Source organism: Accipiter gentilis, chromosome 13 (genome assembly GCF_929443795.1).
Source record: "Accipiter gentilis chromosome 13, bAccGen1.1, whole genome shotgun sequence".
NCBI classification, from domain to species: domain Eukaryota; kingdom Metazoa; phylum Chordata; class Aves; order Accipitriformes; family Accipitridae; genus Astur; species Astur gentilis.
In genome coordinates this window covers 3409894-3425115 of record NC_064892.1, presented here as the reverse complement: position 1 = coordinate 3425115, position 15222 = coordinate 3409894, and the positions used below count along the sequence as shown (strand labels likewise).

Below are 15222 nucleotides of genomic sequence, written 5' to 3'. Positions count from 1 at the left end.
TGAAATCGGGTATTTCCATATCCTTGTGAAAGTCTGCTTAGGTACGACTGACTTGCAGCTACAAGAAAATTGCCATTACAGATCACCGTTTCTTCAAGAATCTTGCTAGAGACCAATTGCTTAAGGCTTACAAACTTGCTGTCTGTTCTGCATGTGCACTGCCCTGGTGTCAGTTAACAAAACCTCTCACAGCACCAAATCTGCAATCAGATCACAGCAACTATATCTGTAATTTATTTCCATCTGCAGGCCTACAGGCAAAAATGACGACTCAGTCAGAATTTCTTTTCCATTGGCAATGAGTGCAGGGAGGTTGGTATTCAGAGATCCGTCCATCTATTTCTTATGGAGCAAACCCATTCTACCTGCCTGATGTTACACAAGACATAATTAAAACATACTTTTAGTATGGCTGCCCATGGCCTCCATTGATCCTGTGACACTAAGATTATACTGATGGGAGAAACAGGCTTAACTAACTCCCAAAGGTGATGTAAAGAGATGTCTAAATGCCTGTGTAACTCTTTGAAGACAAACTGCAGTAAAAAAACAGCGCAAAAAATCAGACTGCAAATATTTCAGTCCAGTAATCCGAATTTAATATTCAGTAATCCAAATTTAACAGCATTGCAGGTGCTGGGTTTTAATCTTCATGTGCTTTATTTCTGCCTAATTATCTCCTTTACCTTACAAAGGTGCTGTGAAGATTATTTTATTAATATCTTCAAAATATGACAGTGGTAGGTACTTTAGAAAGACATTAAAAAGTTAATACTTCCGTATTCAATTTGGAAGATACAAACAGAGCATTAGGAGCATGCATTAGAAGATGAAAATAAAGGAATGTTAAATGGTTGCATGATTTCTTGAACAGTACCTCTACCGGGTACCAAATGCCACGAAGGAAGTAAAGCATGTCACTGCATAATTAAGCAAGAACCAAGAGATGTGCACAGCACAGCCAAATCAAAGATGCTTGGGTAATGTTAACTTTGGCATTTATCAGTTCACGAAATAAGGCTACAAATGAGTAATGCTCTTTTAATCTGTTTCAAACGTGACTGTAATTTCATAAGGGGCAGAACAGCAACATTTGAACATTAAAATCAGGTTTATCACCCATTGAGGAAAGTATCATAACTCATGTTGAATTTTTTCAGTGATTGTTGGCTGAGTTACACTCTTCAGGTGAATCAAAATAGTCCATAGGGCTAAGAGATTCAGGGTTTCAATCTCAGTAATTAAAAAATCAGAATTGCCTGTTTCCCAAATTAATTAGTCTTCCTACTAAACCTACCTTTCATGCCTGAAACAAAACTTTGAAGATAGACCAAAGCCTGAAAATGAGCTGGTTTGGGTGGGGAGGAGGACAGGAGGGGAATGTAAGGCTTGTTACTACAAGCACAGCATGGAATTTCTTTATAGTTTCTGTGTAGCAGCTTGTTTTTCCTAATTAATAATGATGAGGCCCATGTACAACACTGAAGCAAGTTCCATTCGGACCAAGTACTGCTGAGAACCTCTGTAAAATCCAAGAAAATTAAAGCTAGAGAGGGACAGCTACTCTGAGTAGGACCTCAGTAACCAAGCCTACAGCTTTACCCACGGTCACTCCTGCTTTGACTACAAGCAAGCCACAAAAACAAACCAGAAACTGTAAGGCATTAGAGGAAAGAAAAAGAGAAAACCAGCTAAACCAAGAAAAGCAATGTAATAAAGTCTTTTTCCACGTATCACTGAGAGTTTGGCAAAAAAATACAGACTGCACACACAAGATAGTTTAAGCTAACAGCCTTGGTCTGGTGATGTGATTTAAGGAAACTCAGCACCATTAACCAACAGGTCCATTAATTCATACTCTGCCACAAAACATCACTAACTTGGAAGAGATATAAAAAGAAATTGAGACAATGAACTTAAACCCATCAGTCTATTTAGGTTGGGGTCTAAGAGCACGGCCGCCAACGTGAGCAGACGAAAGTACATTCAGGGATGCAATTACGAGCAGTCACATCTTTCTTCCTTTTTCAGGCAAGGGTTTGTGCGCAGCGATATATGGAAAATCTTGCCATCTATCTCTGCAGACTCTAGCCTTTACTCAAACTTAAGGCAGGCTGGGACAACGGCTTGCACTATAGCAGCTGACCGAAACCATTGGTAAAACTCATTTTGACTTCAGATAGAAACAAAAAGTCACATTAAAGAGACTAACAAGAAGCTTTAAAGACAAACAAAAAGTGAGCGTGAAGAGAACCACTCAATTTGAACAGACTACATCTTAATCTTACTTTGTGCTACCTCTCTGTAAGACTGAGAGTCCAATAGTGTGTAACTTATGTTTACTGACATACATATAAAGGGAGTACAAAATGATATATGCACTTGAGGGAATTTTAACTTCAAGCACTCCTCTAACTCCTTGAGAAAGTGCACCAGCACAAAAGGTAGCGGCATGACTAAGCTTCAAACAGTGTCCTTGCTGAAGACGAACAAGAAATCGCTTCTCTTCTCTGTCCCTCGCTACTCACTCGCTGCGGCTTCTCCGACACCCAGCTACTCAGAAGGTCCGTGCATGAGGAGAACTCTTTCACAGGCTTCAGGGACAGCGAGGAGTGCAGAAGACAGGGGGAAGGCTGGCAGAGATGCACACCCTTTGGCAGTCTGTATTTCCTCCGTTTTTATGAAACACTTCCAATGGAAGTCACCCTCACTGTCAAGGTAAGCGTACTATCTGTCCTATTGACAGCTAATATATGTCCGTCCCTGCGCCTACTGGGCACAATAAATAGGCAGCCTGCAAATTCCATGGTCAAAGCAGGATTTTCTCCCTCCGGCAGCTGCCAAAACTTATTTACCTCAGACAGAAATTATCATGATAAGGAGGTCACAAAATAAAAGATCAAAATGCTCGGAATTCTATCCGTGAGAAAATTGTTTTCAACTAAAAGAGAAAAGGAAAAACAAAATACGCTGCAGTGAAGAAAAGCAATAGGAAACAAAAAGTTCAACAGGAAATGGAAGGAAACCGAGTACAAAGGGAAAAGAACCGAGGAGAAAGTCTGACAGCACAAAACAGACCGACATATATTCATATATTCATGAATATACCAAATGGATCAATCTTTTCAGCTCTTAATAGTGTTGGTATGTATATACTCGCAACATTTAAGGTGGAGAGTCTATGCTTTCCTGGCAAACACGTTAATGTTACATCCTTATGGTCTAAACTGTCTTTACTAAACAATATAGTACAATTGGACTAGTGAAGAAACAAATAGTGAATCACACCAGTTAAAGACAGAAAAAAAAAAATCGCTTTATGGCAAAAAGTCTTTCAGCCTAAAAATCACGTTGAAGTAAAACGTGGTATTATCTAACAGTAATTATGCAAAATAAGCACTACTACTACCTGGTATTTGGTTGAGTTTGGACAAGTTCTATATTTCAGAACATTTATAATATAGAATATTCATTCTGCATTTTGGAGCAACAAGAATAAGAGAGATGGGCAGACAGATGGAAATCCAGAAAGGCAGGGAAGAGGGGAGAGAAAGGGAAAATGACATAGTAAGCAAAAAAAGGGAAGATTTTTAAAGCTGACAACAGTGAAAAGAGGAAAATAAAGCACTATGGTCTAGTTTTGCAAAGATTCAAAATCCATAGAGTTCTAAGATTAAAAAAAACCAGAAGTAACATTAAAACATTCCAAAATTGTTGCAGTCATACACACCTCCTCACTGAAGCTGAAAATAAAGAGAGAGATGGGCAGAGAGAGAAGGAGAGGGAGAGAGAGATACACACTTGCATTCTAGGACACATTTCTTGGACCTCATATAGGCAAAGCTTCTATAAAAAGCGATAACGATCTTGTCTGTGTAAGGTCTTAGTGTCTAATCCAGTACAGAAGTGGGCATGAGAGATGGACACACTGAGGGAAGAAAAGAAACAAGGAAAAGGAAGGGGGGAAACCACTTGGAAAACAAACAGAGAAATACACATCAAAATAGATTAATCAATTATTTTTCTCAATTCTAAAAAAAAACCAAAAATAGAACAATAAAAGATGATCATGCTATCTGTTGATGAAATGTGTTAAAAATGACAGCCGTGCATTAACAGATAAAACAGGGACCTAACCAAAGTGAAGCAGAAACCTCAAATCCCTTAATTTCTATAGCCTAATTCCAACATTTTTGAGGAAACTAAAGGCTTATTTACATATGTGTAATAAGAAGATAAATCTTTTGTATTAAAAATGCTTCAAATAGACCTCAAGATCACACAGAAATGTTACTTAAATATGCCATTATCATTAAAATAAACAAAATACAAACGTTCTCTGCTAAACAGAAAATTAAAAATCAGCTGTTTCTAGAGTTAGGTTTGTTTAATTATCATTTGCAGCTGAAGTTACCAAACGCATATACGATCAGTGAATGAAAATATGTGGCAGTATCATAGGAAAAGGGTACCAAAGCAGTGACCCACACGGCCTTTCAAGACCACTTTTGTTCGGAATATTTTTGAAAACTGCCACTGTCACAGTCCCTACACTGACAGAAATTCTCTTAAGGCCTTTGGAACTCCTGCTGGTATAGGGACTGTTGGATCTTTAGCCCCAATTCAGCAAGGTACTTCAGCCTGTGTTTTGAGCAGAACTTTGATAGTTAGATATACGCTTACTTGCTTTGCTGAATCAGGGCCCGTATGATCAGATTTTTCAAGGAATTTTTGTTTCCATCTCTTTTATTTCTTTGTTATTTATTTGAAGATAAGAAATTTAGGTTAAATATAGAGCTTTTATAAAAAAATACTTTTAATATAATTTTACCATTGTTATAAAATTACCAGAAGACAACCATTGGCCTAAATATCTCACCCCTGGGGTCCATCGGCACTTACGCCTTCCCCTTCAGAGGGAACACATTTAGGCCGCCATCCTGCACGAGCCGTGCTGGCGGTCATCAGGCTGCAACTGGACAGAACCCTCCTCCTTTCGACAAAACACATTCAGAAACCCTCCAAAGGCATTAACACTGTGTCTGCGCGTACACGCGCGAGCGACGCAATCTGCGTGTGCGATTAAGACATTCCCCTGGGGCAGTCACTTACTAGAATTACTGCTGTCATCCTTGGTTCCATCGAGACTTCCATCGGGGTGCATTTGCAAGTAGTAGCCTTGCCTGCAATATAACCTGGTCACTATACCCTTGAGCTGGGGATCTGAAAGACAAACATATTTTGTCACTAGCCTCAAAACTTTTTCCAAGAGTTATCCCTACTTCTCTCACTGTAGGAGGAAGTTTGGTGAAGCAGCATTGCCGTCTTAAAAGCAAGTACTACGACAGGATGGGTCCTGATGGAGATGGAGAAAAATCTTGCCGCGGAGTGTTATTAGGCCAGTTGCGTATCCTGTTCTCTGCCTCCAACATCCTTCATTATAATTAACACAGGTAAAACACAGAAAAAAGGAACACCCCAAACACCCACAGTCAAAAGACTTAAACCAGATTAAGCCCTGCAGAAATATTTTAGACTTCAGCAACAAGTAGAAAGCCTTACAGAAACTAACAAAACATTTCAAAACCCTACTCTTTTCATACACGTTAGGCACTTACTATACTTCACGTAAGTTTTAAGGACGCTTGGAGGAAAAGGTCTGTCTCCTTTCACTCTCTAGCAAAAGTGATCAACTTATCTGGTATAATATTTTGCAGCAGTCCCATCTGAAGAGTTCCCAAAATATTTTACCAATCTTGAAGCGGATACAATTCACCTGCCCTCGCCCACCTCCCAGGCAATAACACCCGCAGACAGGGCAAGACGTAACCCTCCTTCAGCAGAGGAAAAAACCTGAAAAAACCCTTAGTAAGCTACAAGTATAAAGGAAATTCAGGGAGCTGAACAGTTACACTACCCTGTTTAATACTCTGCATTTATGAAAATTGCTGAGAATTGGGCAGGGGCTGCCAAGCCACATCTATATGATTCATCTCAAGGGTGGTGCCTTACCAAAATCACGAATTAAGCTGCTGCAGAACTGGATCTGTGCTGAGGAAGAGGACCTTGCATCTTAAAAAAAAAATCAACAGCACTACCTCTGTGTGACATCGGTATTAATATTGTTAAACATATACTCTCAGGCCTGGCTCCGGGCAGCCAGTACATAAACTTGTGGGTTTAAAATTAAAAAAGCATCTAAGTTGTATCATGCTCAGCTCCGCAATAATGAACTAAAATCCTAAAGGCTCTGAAACAGATATGTAATAAAATGAACAGGTGAACTTCTAAGGAAGACAGAAATGGTTTCCATGCAACCCTGTGGCCAGAATATAAAATCCTCCTTGAATTTGTGTATAATTGCTCTCACAATCAATCATGCTGGGCTCCTTACAGTATCCTAAGGGGAGATGAAAATAAACACTAATAAACAAAACTGCCTCTGAGTGGAATGCTCTGACATTTTCTATAGAGGCTCAGTTCCACGAAATGATTATGAAAGTGTTAAGCTTTTCTTGAATATCCCAATTACAAAGTCATATTAAACAATAAACCCATCTAACTTAAAAATATAACAGTAAACTGCAAATATCAAAACCTCTTACTATAAATATTAACGCTGTAAGACTTTTGAGGCATGGGAATAAATAATATAAACAACTGATGGTCAATATGTAAGCACATTACAACTGGTTTTTTAACTGCAAATTTTGCTTTCTGTGAATTTTTAGATTAGCAAAAGTTTCTCTGTCTTTATATAAGAATACTCAGAAACAAATATCTTTAAAATTTATAAAGAGAATAAACTATTTTCTTTGAATGTACTGTCTCAATCAGCTTCACCAGGCAACTCAAAAGTATTTGCACAATTTAAAAATGAAAAGTGAGTTCCTCTCACACAGGCACTACCCCTAGCAATGCATGCTTTCAATGTGCACTTCCAAATTGATGATTTTAAACATACTTGCTTTATACATACTAAAATGGCATCTTAAAAGACTAAAGAAAAATATTTTAAGAGTATTATTAAAACTAGAGCTTTAAAAAGTATTTACAGGAAAAATATCAGTATTTTGAAAAACAGTTTCTACACCCAAAGAATCATGAATAAATTATTTTTTTATCATCACTTTAGCTCAAAGAAGTATCACAGGAAGGCAAAGTACAGATGATTCACTATCACCAGCTGTTTACATCTACTGCTTCAAGGGAAAAATGTGAAACTTAGAAATGACTTTCAAAGTTGTTCTTTATACTTATTCCATTAATTTATCTAAATTCACAAATACAATCTACTTTCTAACAGGAAATTGCACAATCATTTGTCTGTTTTTTCACCAAAAGCATTACTTAAAGTTAACCCTGGAATTTACTACCAATAAAATTATACTAATTAATAATTTCATTGTGCAAAGTAGATCTCTGTAGACCAATAAATAGCAAAAAAAAAAAAAAAAAAAAAAAAAGAAAGTCTTTTTTCTCCCATGAAATGTAGCAACTGAAACTTTCTTTTTACTTTTTTCCTGTGGATTATTAGAACCTGTTTTACCCACCCTCCTAAGAACATCTTTTCTACCTTAAATTCCTACTTTTCCTTAGCAAGATTAAAACTTTTATTCCTGACAAGTAATTCAATCATGCATTTCTTACTAGTTCTTGATCGTAATATTTAGTTAATATATATCACAGCACTTCAGATCTACAAATCAAAGTAAAAAACAACTGTTTTAGCTGAACAGTGCTCAAAAAACTGGGGGAACTGGCCAACGATACATGATTATTTCTTTGACTTCAGCCAAAAAGCAACCCAGATTTAGTGATGGAGTTGTATGAAATGACTCATTAATCTCAATGCAAGTCATAATAAGCAATAGTCAAAAAGACTACTCCATACAGCCTCGAGGTAAATATCTCCAAGATGAAGCAGACAATCCTGTCAGGCAAGGAATTTCTCTCTTCTCCTTGCAGAAAGAGAAATGACTCTTTCAGGTCCTTTTTGAGACACCTGGGCAGCAAGCAGAGAGGAGAAATCCGCTAGTGCCTCTATTTCTATAGCGTTTCATCTACCCATTGTCACTTAAAATTACAGGAACAGTCTCAGCTTCAGACGATTTACAGACGAGTTTCTCAAATCCTTGACCACACTTCTTTTTTTTTAACCGTCTGCTAGAAAGCAGGAGCGACCAGCAATGCCCAGAAACACCAGCAGAAGACTGATGCTGCCTGTCCACAGGTGCACTGGATATGTTATGGTTTTTAACTCCCACCACAGTGATACAGGTAGACAGAGCAGCAACTACTCTTATCCTTTATACCCCCCACACCCCTTTTTGTTCCCACATGAAAGAGAAAGGGAATGGCAAGAGAATACAGAAAAATAATAAACCACAAACGAACAGGATGAAAGTAGGCGACCTTACCAAAGAGTTCCCAGCTCTCATGATTTTATTATAGATATTTTGCTACTAGTTCTCTTAAAGTCCTAGCCACCACAGCAAAGTGATTATGTGAAAAATACCCTTTCTATTTAATTTTAAACACCTTGACTTCAGAGGCAAAAAAATCCCCAAACCAGCGAACTTCGCCATGGATCAAAATCAAAGGACAGTTCAACATCTCTTAATGATTTTTATTGATCTTATTTTGCACCTCGACTTCTGATGTTGAACAGTTCACCGTCACAAGTCTGCAATGCCCCACCATGGAAAGAATTATTCTGACTTGTAGTTATTAGAGGTTGTCACTAAAAATCCAAAGACGACGTACTGAATGGACAAAGCAACATCTTCTCAAGCCTCTCTTCCACAGCAGCCTGCGTGACAGCAGCCACTTGCAGCCCGCTTTTAGTGCTTTTTTTCCTTGTCGGTGGTGACAGCAGGATGCATGATTGCAGTTAGCATGCACACTCTGTCAGTAGCTTTTCTGATGTCCTCAACAAAGGCAGAGTTTAATTAAGATGTCTTCTCTTCTCCCTCGAAGAGTGGCTACAAAAATGGCTTTGGCATTAACTCATGACAGGCTGAGTACAGCTCTTGCTTTAGAACAATTATGACACTTTCTGTTTTGAATTAAGAATATTTTCTGTTCAAAACCAGAATGGTTTTAGCATCTCCTTCGACACGCCCACAGGCTGCCAGGACAGATCCCTTTGAATACTGTAGGTTTAAAATAAACAAGGGGACAAACTCATTAAATATGGGTGTTAAGGATTTTACCTTTGTGTTTGGACATAGATAAATTTACAATGCTAAAAGGACAAGAATGAATATGCCCACTGTATTTTAACACCATGAAAAATGAATCCCTTAGCATCTGCTGGAGTTTTAATTCTTAGTTTTTACAATAGGAGGGCTTTTTTTTGCCTGTCATTATTTACTTACTCCCTCTTTTGAATAAAGGTACTAAATAAAAGCTTGTTTGAGCTGGCAAGCAAATGCTTAATGTTGGGTTAGTTTCATATCCATTCACATTCTTATGGAGAATAAACTGCACTATCCAGTCCATTACCAGTCTGTCACAAAATGCGTTGCTCAGAGAGTCAGATGAAAGCCAGTATTTAGAGGTACATTCAGCTCAGATATAGCATAGCATCAAACTCATGTTAACAACTGGTAGCTCCATGTCCTTCACATTTTAATTGCCCTTTATTCTTTGCATTTCCCTCCTGCAGTTTTTACTTTGGGATGCTTCAGTACTAAAAATACCACTCATGCTGGTCCAAAATAAATCAGGCATTTTTTTTTATTATTTTTTTAAGATTTCTGGTGCTGCAGTAGTCACCATGACTTGACTGTCATTTCTTGCTCGCTGATATTATGATCAGCTTTTGTTAGGAATCTTCTCCCTCATCTATTAAACTTAACTTGAAATATCAAAAACATTTATCATCTGTATTAGGATTAAAAAAATATCAACTCCCCAAAAAGCCGCAACCCCCAGACTTCTTGCGAAGTTGGGAAGCAAAATACCCACCCAAAGCACTCACTCCAGACCCATCTCCCAATTAGTTCGTAAGGCCTGGGACGTGTAAAAGGCCACTTTTCCCGACTTCTTACACAAGAGTACCTTGACAATAGTGTTGTGTGGAGTTTCGGAGTGTCTTGCAGTGTCTCTCGCTGAAGCCACTCTACTTTGTATAATAATTAACTACCCACCACGGGCGGGATTGGAGCCCATCCACTAGACCACAGTTCAAGGCAGCCTCCAGCCCTTCGCTGACTTCTGCACAGAAACCTATTGATGCTTCAGAATAATGTCTGGATACTATTTGAAACTTTAAACATGTGTCAGTACTACTGAGCATTTTAGAAACAATTTCCACTAGGCAATTCAGATCCAGAAGGAAAGACCAAATCCCATGTCAAATGACATTTCCTTTTTGGATTCTCATTTCAAGCACTTCAGTTCCTCCTGTAACTCTTTTCCCAGTTTGCAAAAGTTGTCTTCTTCTCAAGCATAGTATCTACGTTCAATTGCAACAGTACTCTAACAGGTACAGTCAGGACAGATGATTGCATTACACTCCTTTTGCCTTGTTTTTGGCAAGTTTTGCGTCACCATTCGAGCAAAGAGAAGTGCAGGATCCTCTGATACGCTTGTTACACAATCACAAAAGTAAGCTTCCTAAAGCAAGTACATAGCCAATGGGGAATTCAAAATGCAGAATTTTGTACTTCATTTAAAGGTGATAAAATCCTAAATAGGCATCTAAAACCATAATGTTCTTTCATTATTAAACTCTTCAGCTCTTCTTATGATACAGCTCTTGCGTTCAAAAGCTTTATATGCTCCTAACATCTTTATTATTTTGACTGTCCTGTCACCTGGTGTCTCAATGTTTCAAAGTTTCTGATCATGTTGTTTTTACTTTCTCTTATTGTTAATAGAAAGTGACAAAATATGGACATTTATATGGATGGTAGTGCTCTCTGATTGTAGTAATAATGTTCTCAATATCTCATAATACACACCAAGAAACTAAAATTTAATTAAAAACTTGAAAGAAAAATATTTTTAAAAGAAAGTTTTGCTCTATTCAGGACAGAGGGGAAAAGAATATAATGTGAACTCAGAAAAGCAATAGCTTCCATTATTCCCTGTTCCCATAAGTAATAATAGTACTTATTCTGAAACGTGGTGGCTTTGTGAGCCTATTTCTCTGTGCTCACTTACTTTCTGTCCTCCCGATGATTACAGGGCACTCAACTTCGGTGTTTATTTTTAACTCTACTTTTTTTCTGTTCTTGCCTCACATCACAAGCTTGTCTCCCGCAGAACCTCGCTTTGAGACCACATTTAAGAGAGACAGAGAGTCCTCCTACGTTCCTGCGCTGTCATTGTCATCGGCACTTCCACAGCGTTTATGAAATTTCTTGGTAAACTATGAAAGCGGGTTGGAGTTCTGCAAAATGGTTGCTTTTCTTGAAAGCACAGCACCGTACCCTTTGTGCTGGAGTCCTTGCCTTTGTATTGCAAATGTTTTTATGTTAACTGTAAAATGTGTTCCCTTCCATTTGTGCACACTGATGTTTTGTCTCTAGGTTATACAATACATTTCAAACTACATGAGATTTTCTCCTTGCTATGTGGTTTTACTTGAACAAATTTGATCATCAATAGATTTACAGCAACTTTGCTTCTAGCTGGGATAATTTGTATCTGTTCAGATTCACAAGTTGATTGGATTTAATAGACTTGTCTACAGCATAATTGCTAACAGTCTCCTTTACCAGCCATATTATTTTTGGAGGGTATTCGTTGGAAAAGGAAGAGGTTTAGGTTGTTAAGAAAACACATTGTTTCAAAAATCACAATTTTACATGGGTGGGGTAGTTTAATTTTAGTAATTTCATTAATAATTTGCACTTCTCTTCCTACTGGACTATATTGTACATCTCTGATGTTTCTGATCTTGCAACACGTGGATTTGTTGGGAGATGTCTCCCTAAATACTGCCTTCCACTGTTGACCCATGTTCCTTCTAATACACTAAAATTCAATGATCTACGATTTCTCAATATCTAAAATAGCTGACGTTATACGTAGGAATATTGAAAAGAAGCCGGCCTCTAATGCCAGGCTTACAATAGATAGCACTTGTCACAGTTTAATGCATATAACTGTTATCTGACAAGCATCATCTTCCACTGACACAAGAAAACATCTTTGCAACTGTATTCACTTTCTCAAAGTTCACTTCGAAATGCTAAGAATTCTATTGTCTGAAGTTCCATGTCACAGCACTCTTGCTTTTTCTTTTCATTTCACATAGGCCTAAAGAATATCCTGTCTTACTGAATCTACTTGACTTAGATAAAATCATTTTCTAGTATTTTGTTTAGGACTCCTTCCTATACCTGAACATTGTAGTTCTTGCTTCATGGTATTTTCTTGCTTCTGAATTCTGGCAGTAAAACAGTAACATCATACAAAATATTGCTTAACGTTTCTCTTTAAAACAAAAACATTAAGCAGTAGATCCCAGAGTTAAGTAATTTCTGTGTCCTCATTTTTGCAATAATCTCCACTTTGTTAGCTTCCCATAAAAAGGCCCTATGAAAGGCCAAACTTTATTTTAGTCACATTCAAAAAATACCAAGGCACCACAATGTGACAGATTCTATTACCATTTAACTTCTGTATAAAATTTGACTAAAGCATTGCCCTTTTAATCAGTAAATAAATAGGTTTTAAGAATGAGATTTCTCTGAAGATGTCACTGAATGTTGAAAGCACAATAAGATGGGCATAGATGACCTTTCCAAATGTAACTGAATATATTTCACGTAACACCTAACTTACCAAAGAATGAATTTGATTCTCCCTTTCCTAGATAGTTCATATTTTTAGAACTAGATTTTTAAACATAACGTTTATTTTTACAATCTTGACTATTTGCCTCCTTGCATGCTACATCACAAAGAATGAAATATTTGAAGTCATGTTTCTAACTCTTTCACAAACTGACTTAGAATTAAATGTGAAAGCACCTAAACAATCTGTTTTAAAAGTACTCAAAACCATTATGGTAATGCTGAATGGAGAGAGGATAGCAGGCTAATTTGCAATGCTAAGTATTAAATCCCAAACCATACTCCATTTTCTATTGTTACATACAGGAAGCTTCCAGAACACCGAGTGGCAGGGATCCTTAACTTGTTATTAACTTCATTTAATTCTTTCCAGAATACATAAAAGCCAACAAAATGAAGTAGTATATTCCCTCTGCTTAGATACGCAACAGCACCACTTCTGAAATGTGCACCTCAAGAACACAGTGTATTATATTTACTTTTACTTTCTTGCCAATGGTGAAAAATATTGAAAGAAGCCATTCACGTTACTTTCAAGAAATTTTACATTTTCATCTAAGAACTAGCCTCAAAAGGGGAGGCAAAGAGATTAACTGCACTGCCAATGAACTGGGACAAAGGAGATTTTACCTAGTTATGCAGCAATAACCAGGAATTGCAATATATAAATCATCAAATCACAGAATCATTTAGGTTGGAAAAGACCCTTTAAGATCATCAAGTCCAACTTTTAACCTAGCACTGCCAAGTCCGTCACTAAACCATGTCCCCAAGCGCCACGTCTATGCATCTTTTAAATACCTCCAGGGATGGTGACTCAACCACTTCCCTGGTGTCCTGGTTTCAGCTGGGATGGAGCTAATTGTCTTCCTAGTAGCTGGTACCGTGCTATGTTTGGAGTTCAGTATGGGAAGAATGTTGTTAACACACTGATGCTTTCGGTTGTTACTAAGTAATGTTTAGTCTAAAGTCAAGATTTTTCAGTTTCTGATGCTCAGCCAGCGAGAAGGCTGGAGGGGCACAAGGAGTTGGGAGGGGACACAGCCAGGGCAGCTGACCCCAACTGGCCAAAGGCGTATTCCATACCGTGTGACATCATGCCCAGTATATAAACTGGGGGGAGTGGGGGCGGGGGGATCGCCGCTCGGGGACTAGTTGGGCATTGATCAGCAGATGGTAATTGCCCTGTGCATCATTTGTACATTTCAATCCTTTTATTATTACTGTTGTCATTTTATTAGGGTTACCATTATCATTATTAGTTTCTTCTTTTCTGTTCTATTAAACCATTCTTATCTCAACCCACGAGTTTTACTTCGTTTCTCGATTTTCTCTCCCAGCCCACTGGGGTGAGCGGCTGCATGGTGCTTAGTTGCTGGCTGGGGTTAAATCACGACACCTGGGCAGCCTCTTCCAATGCTTGAGAACCCTTCTGGGGAAGAAATTTTTCCTAATATCCAATCTAAACCTCCCCTGGTGCAAGTTGAGGCCATTTCCTCTTGTTGTACCACTTGTTACTTGGGAGAAGAGACCAACCCCATGTCCCTACACCCTCCTTTCAGGTAGTTGTAGGGCACGATCAGGTCTCCCCTCAGCCTCCTCTTCTCCAGACTGAACAACCCCTGTTCCCTCAGCCGCTCCTCACAGGACTTGTGCTCATATGATACGTCACAGGCTCCTTGCAGAGCAAAGACACTCAATTTTCTTTGATAGCTGAGCAACATATAAGGCTTTTCTGGTTCAGGTGCAGCAGATTCCAAATATCTCTTAATGTAGCAGTCTCAATTTTTACTGCCACCACCATAAACAGATACATTACTACAGTTTACAACATTACAAAAAAAAAAAAAAATCACAAATGGTCATTTCCACATTAGCTGGGTTGAGTAGACTGAGCTGACATTTGTGCCGGTTTAAACACAAAAATCAGAAAGCAAACAGAAACATTACTTGTTCTTTTTCAGCAGTGCTAACAATTTAGTGCACAAATGTGAACTCCTGATTAATAAAACAATAAAAGCACTGTGACCAAAGACAAATAAACTTGTTTGATACTTAAAAAAAAAAAACAAACCAAAACCAAAACCACAACACTCAAAAGGAAATAAAGAATTACCAAGGAAGTTGATAAATTAATTACATTTTAATTTAGTGTTCAGTGATGTCCAAAACACAGGGATTGCTTACTTGTTTTCTTTATACCTGACAGGAAGCATTTACTATGAAAAATATGTATCAGTAAGCTGACTTCCAACGTTCAAAAAAGTGGAAAAGCCAAAATTTTCCTTAGTTGAATATTATGTATTTTTATATATTATTATTTAATCCTTATGCTTTAACATAAATCCTCACTGTCAAACCATGTCATTCACCAACACTGCCTGAACAGATTTGTTTACAAAGACAAAAT

The 15222-nt window shown here is 37.9% G+C and overlaps 1 protein-coding gene across 2 annotated transcripts in view; it reads right to left on the bottom strand.

Annotated features, from left to right (window-relative positions):
* The window catches only part of FGF14 (fibroblast growth factor 14), a 411791-nt gene that overhangs the window by 100073 nt on the left and 296496 nt on the right, over positions 1-15222 (bottom strand). Inside the window, exon 2 of one of the 2 annotated variants that reach the window (XM_049815679.1) lies at positions 5113-5223. The exons of the other annotated variant lie outside the window; for it this stretch is intronic. Coding sequence (XP_049671636.1) covers positions 5113-5223 — 111 coding nt within the window. The remainder of the gene's footprint in view (positions 1-5112; positions 5224-15222) is intronic. 2 annotated transcript variants of the gene reach the window in all.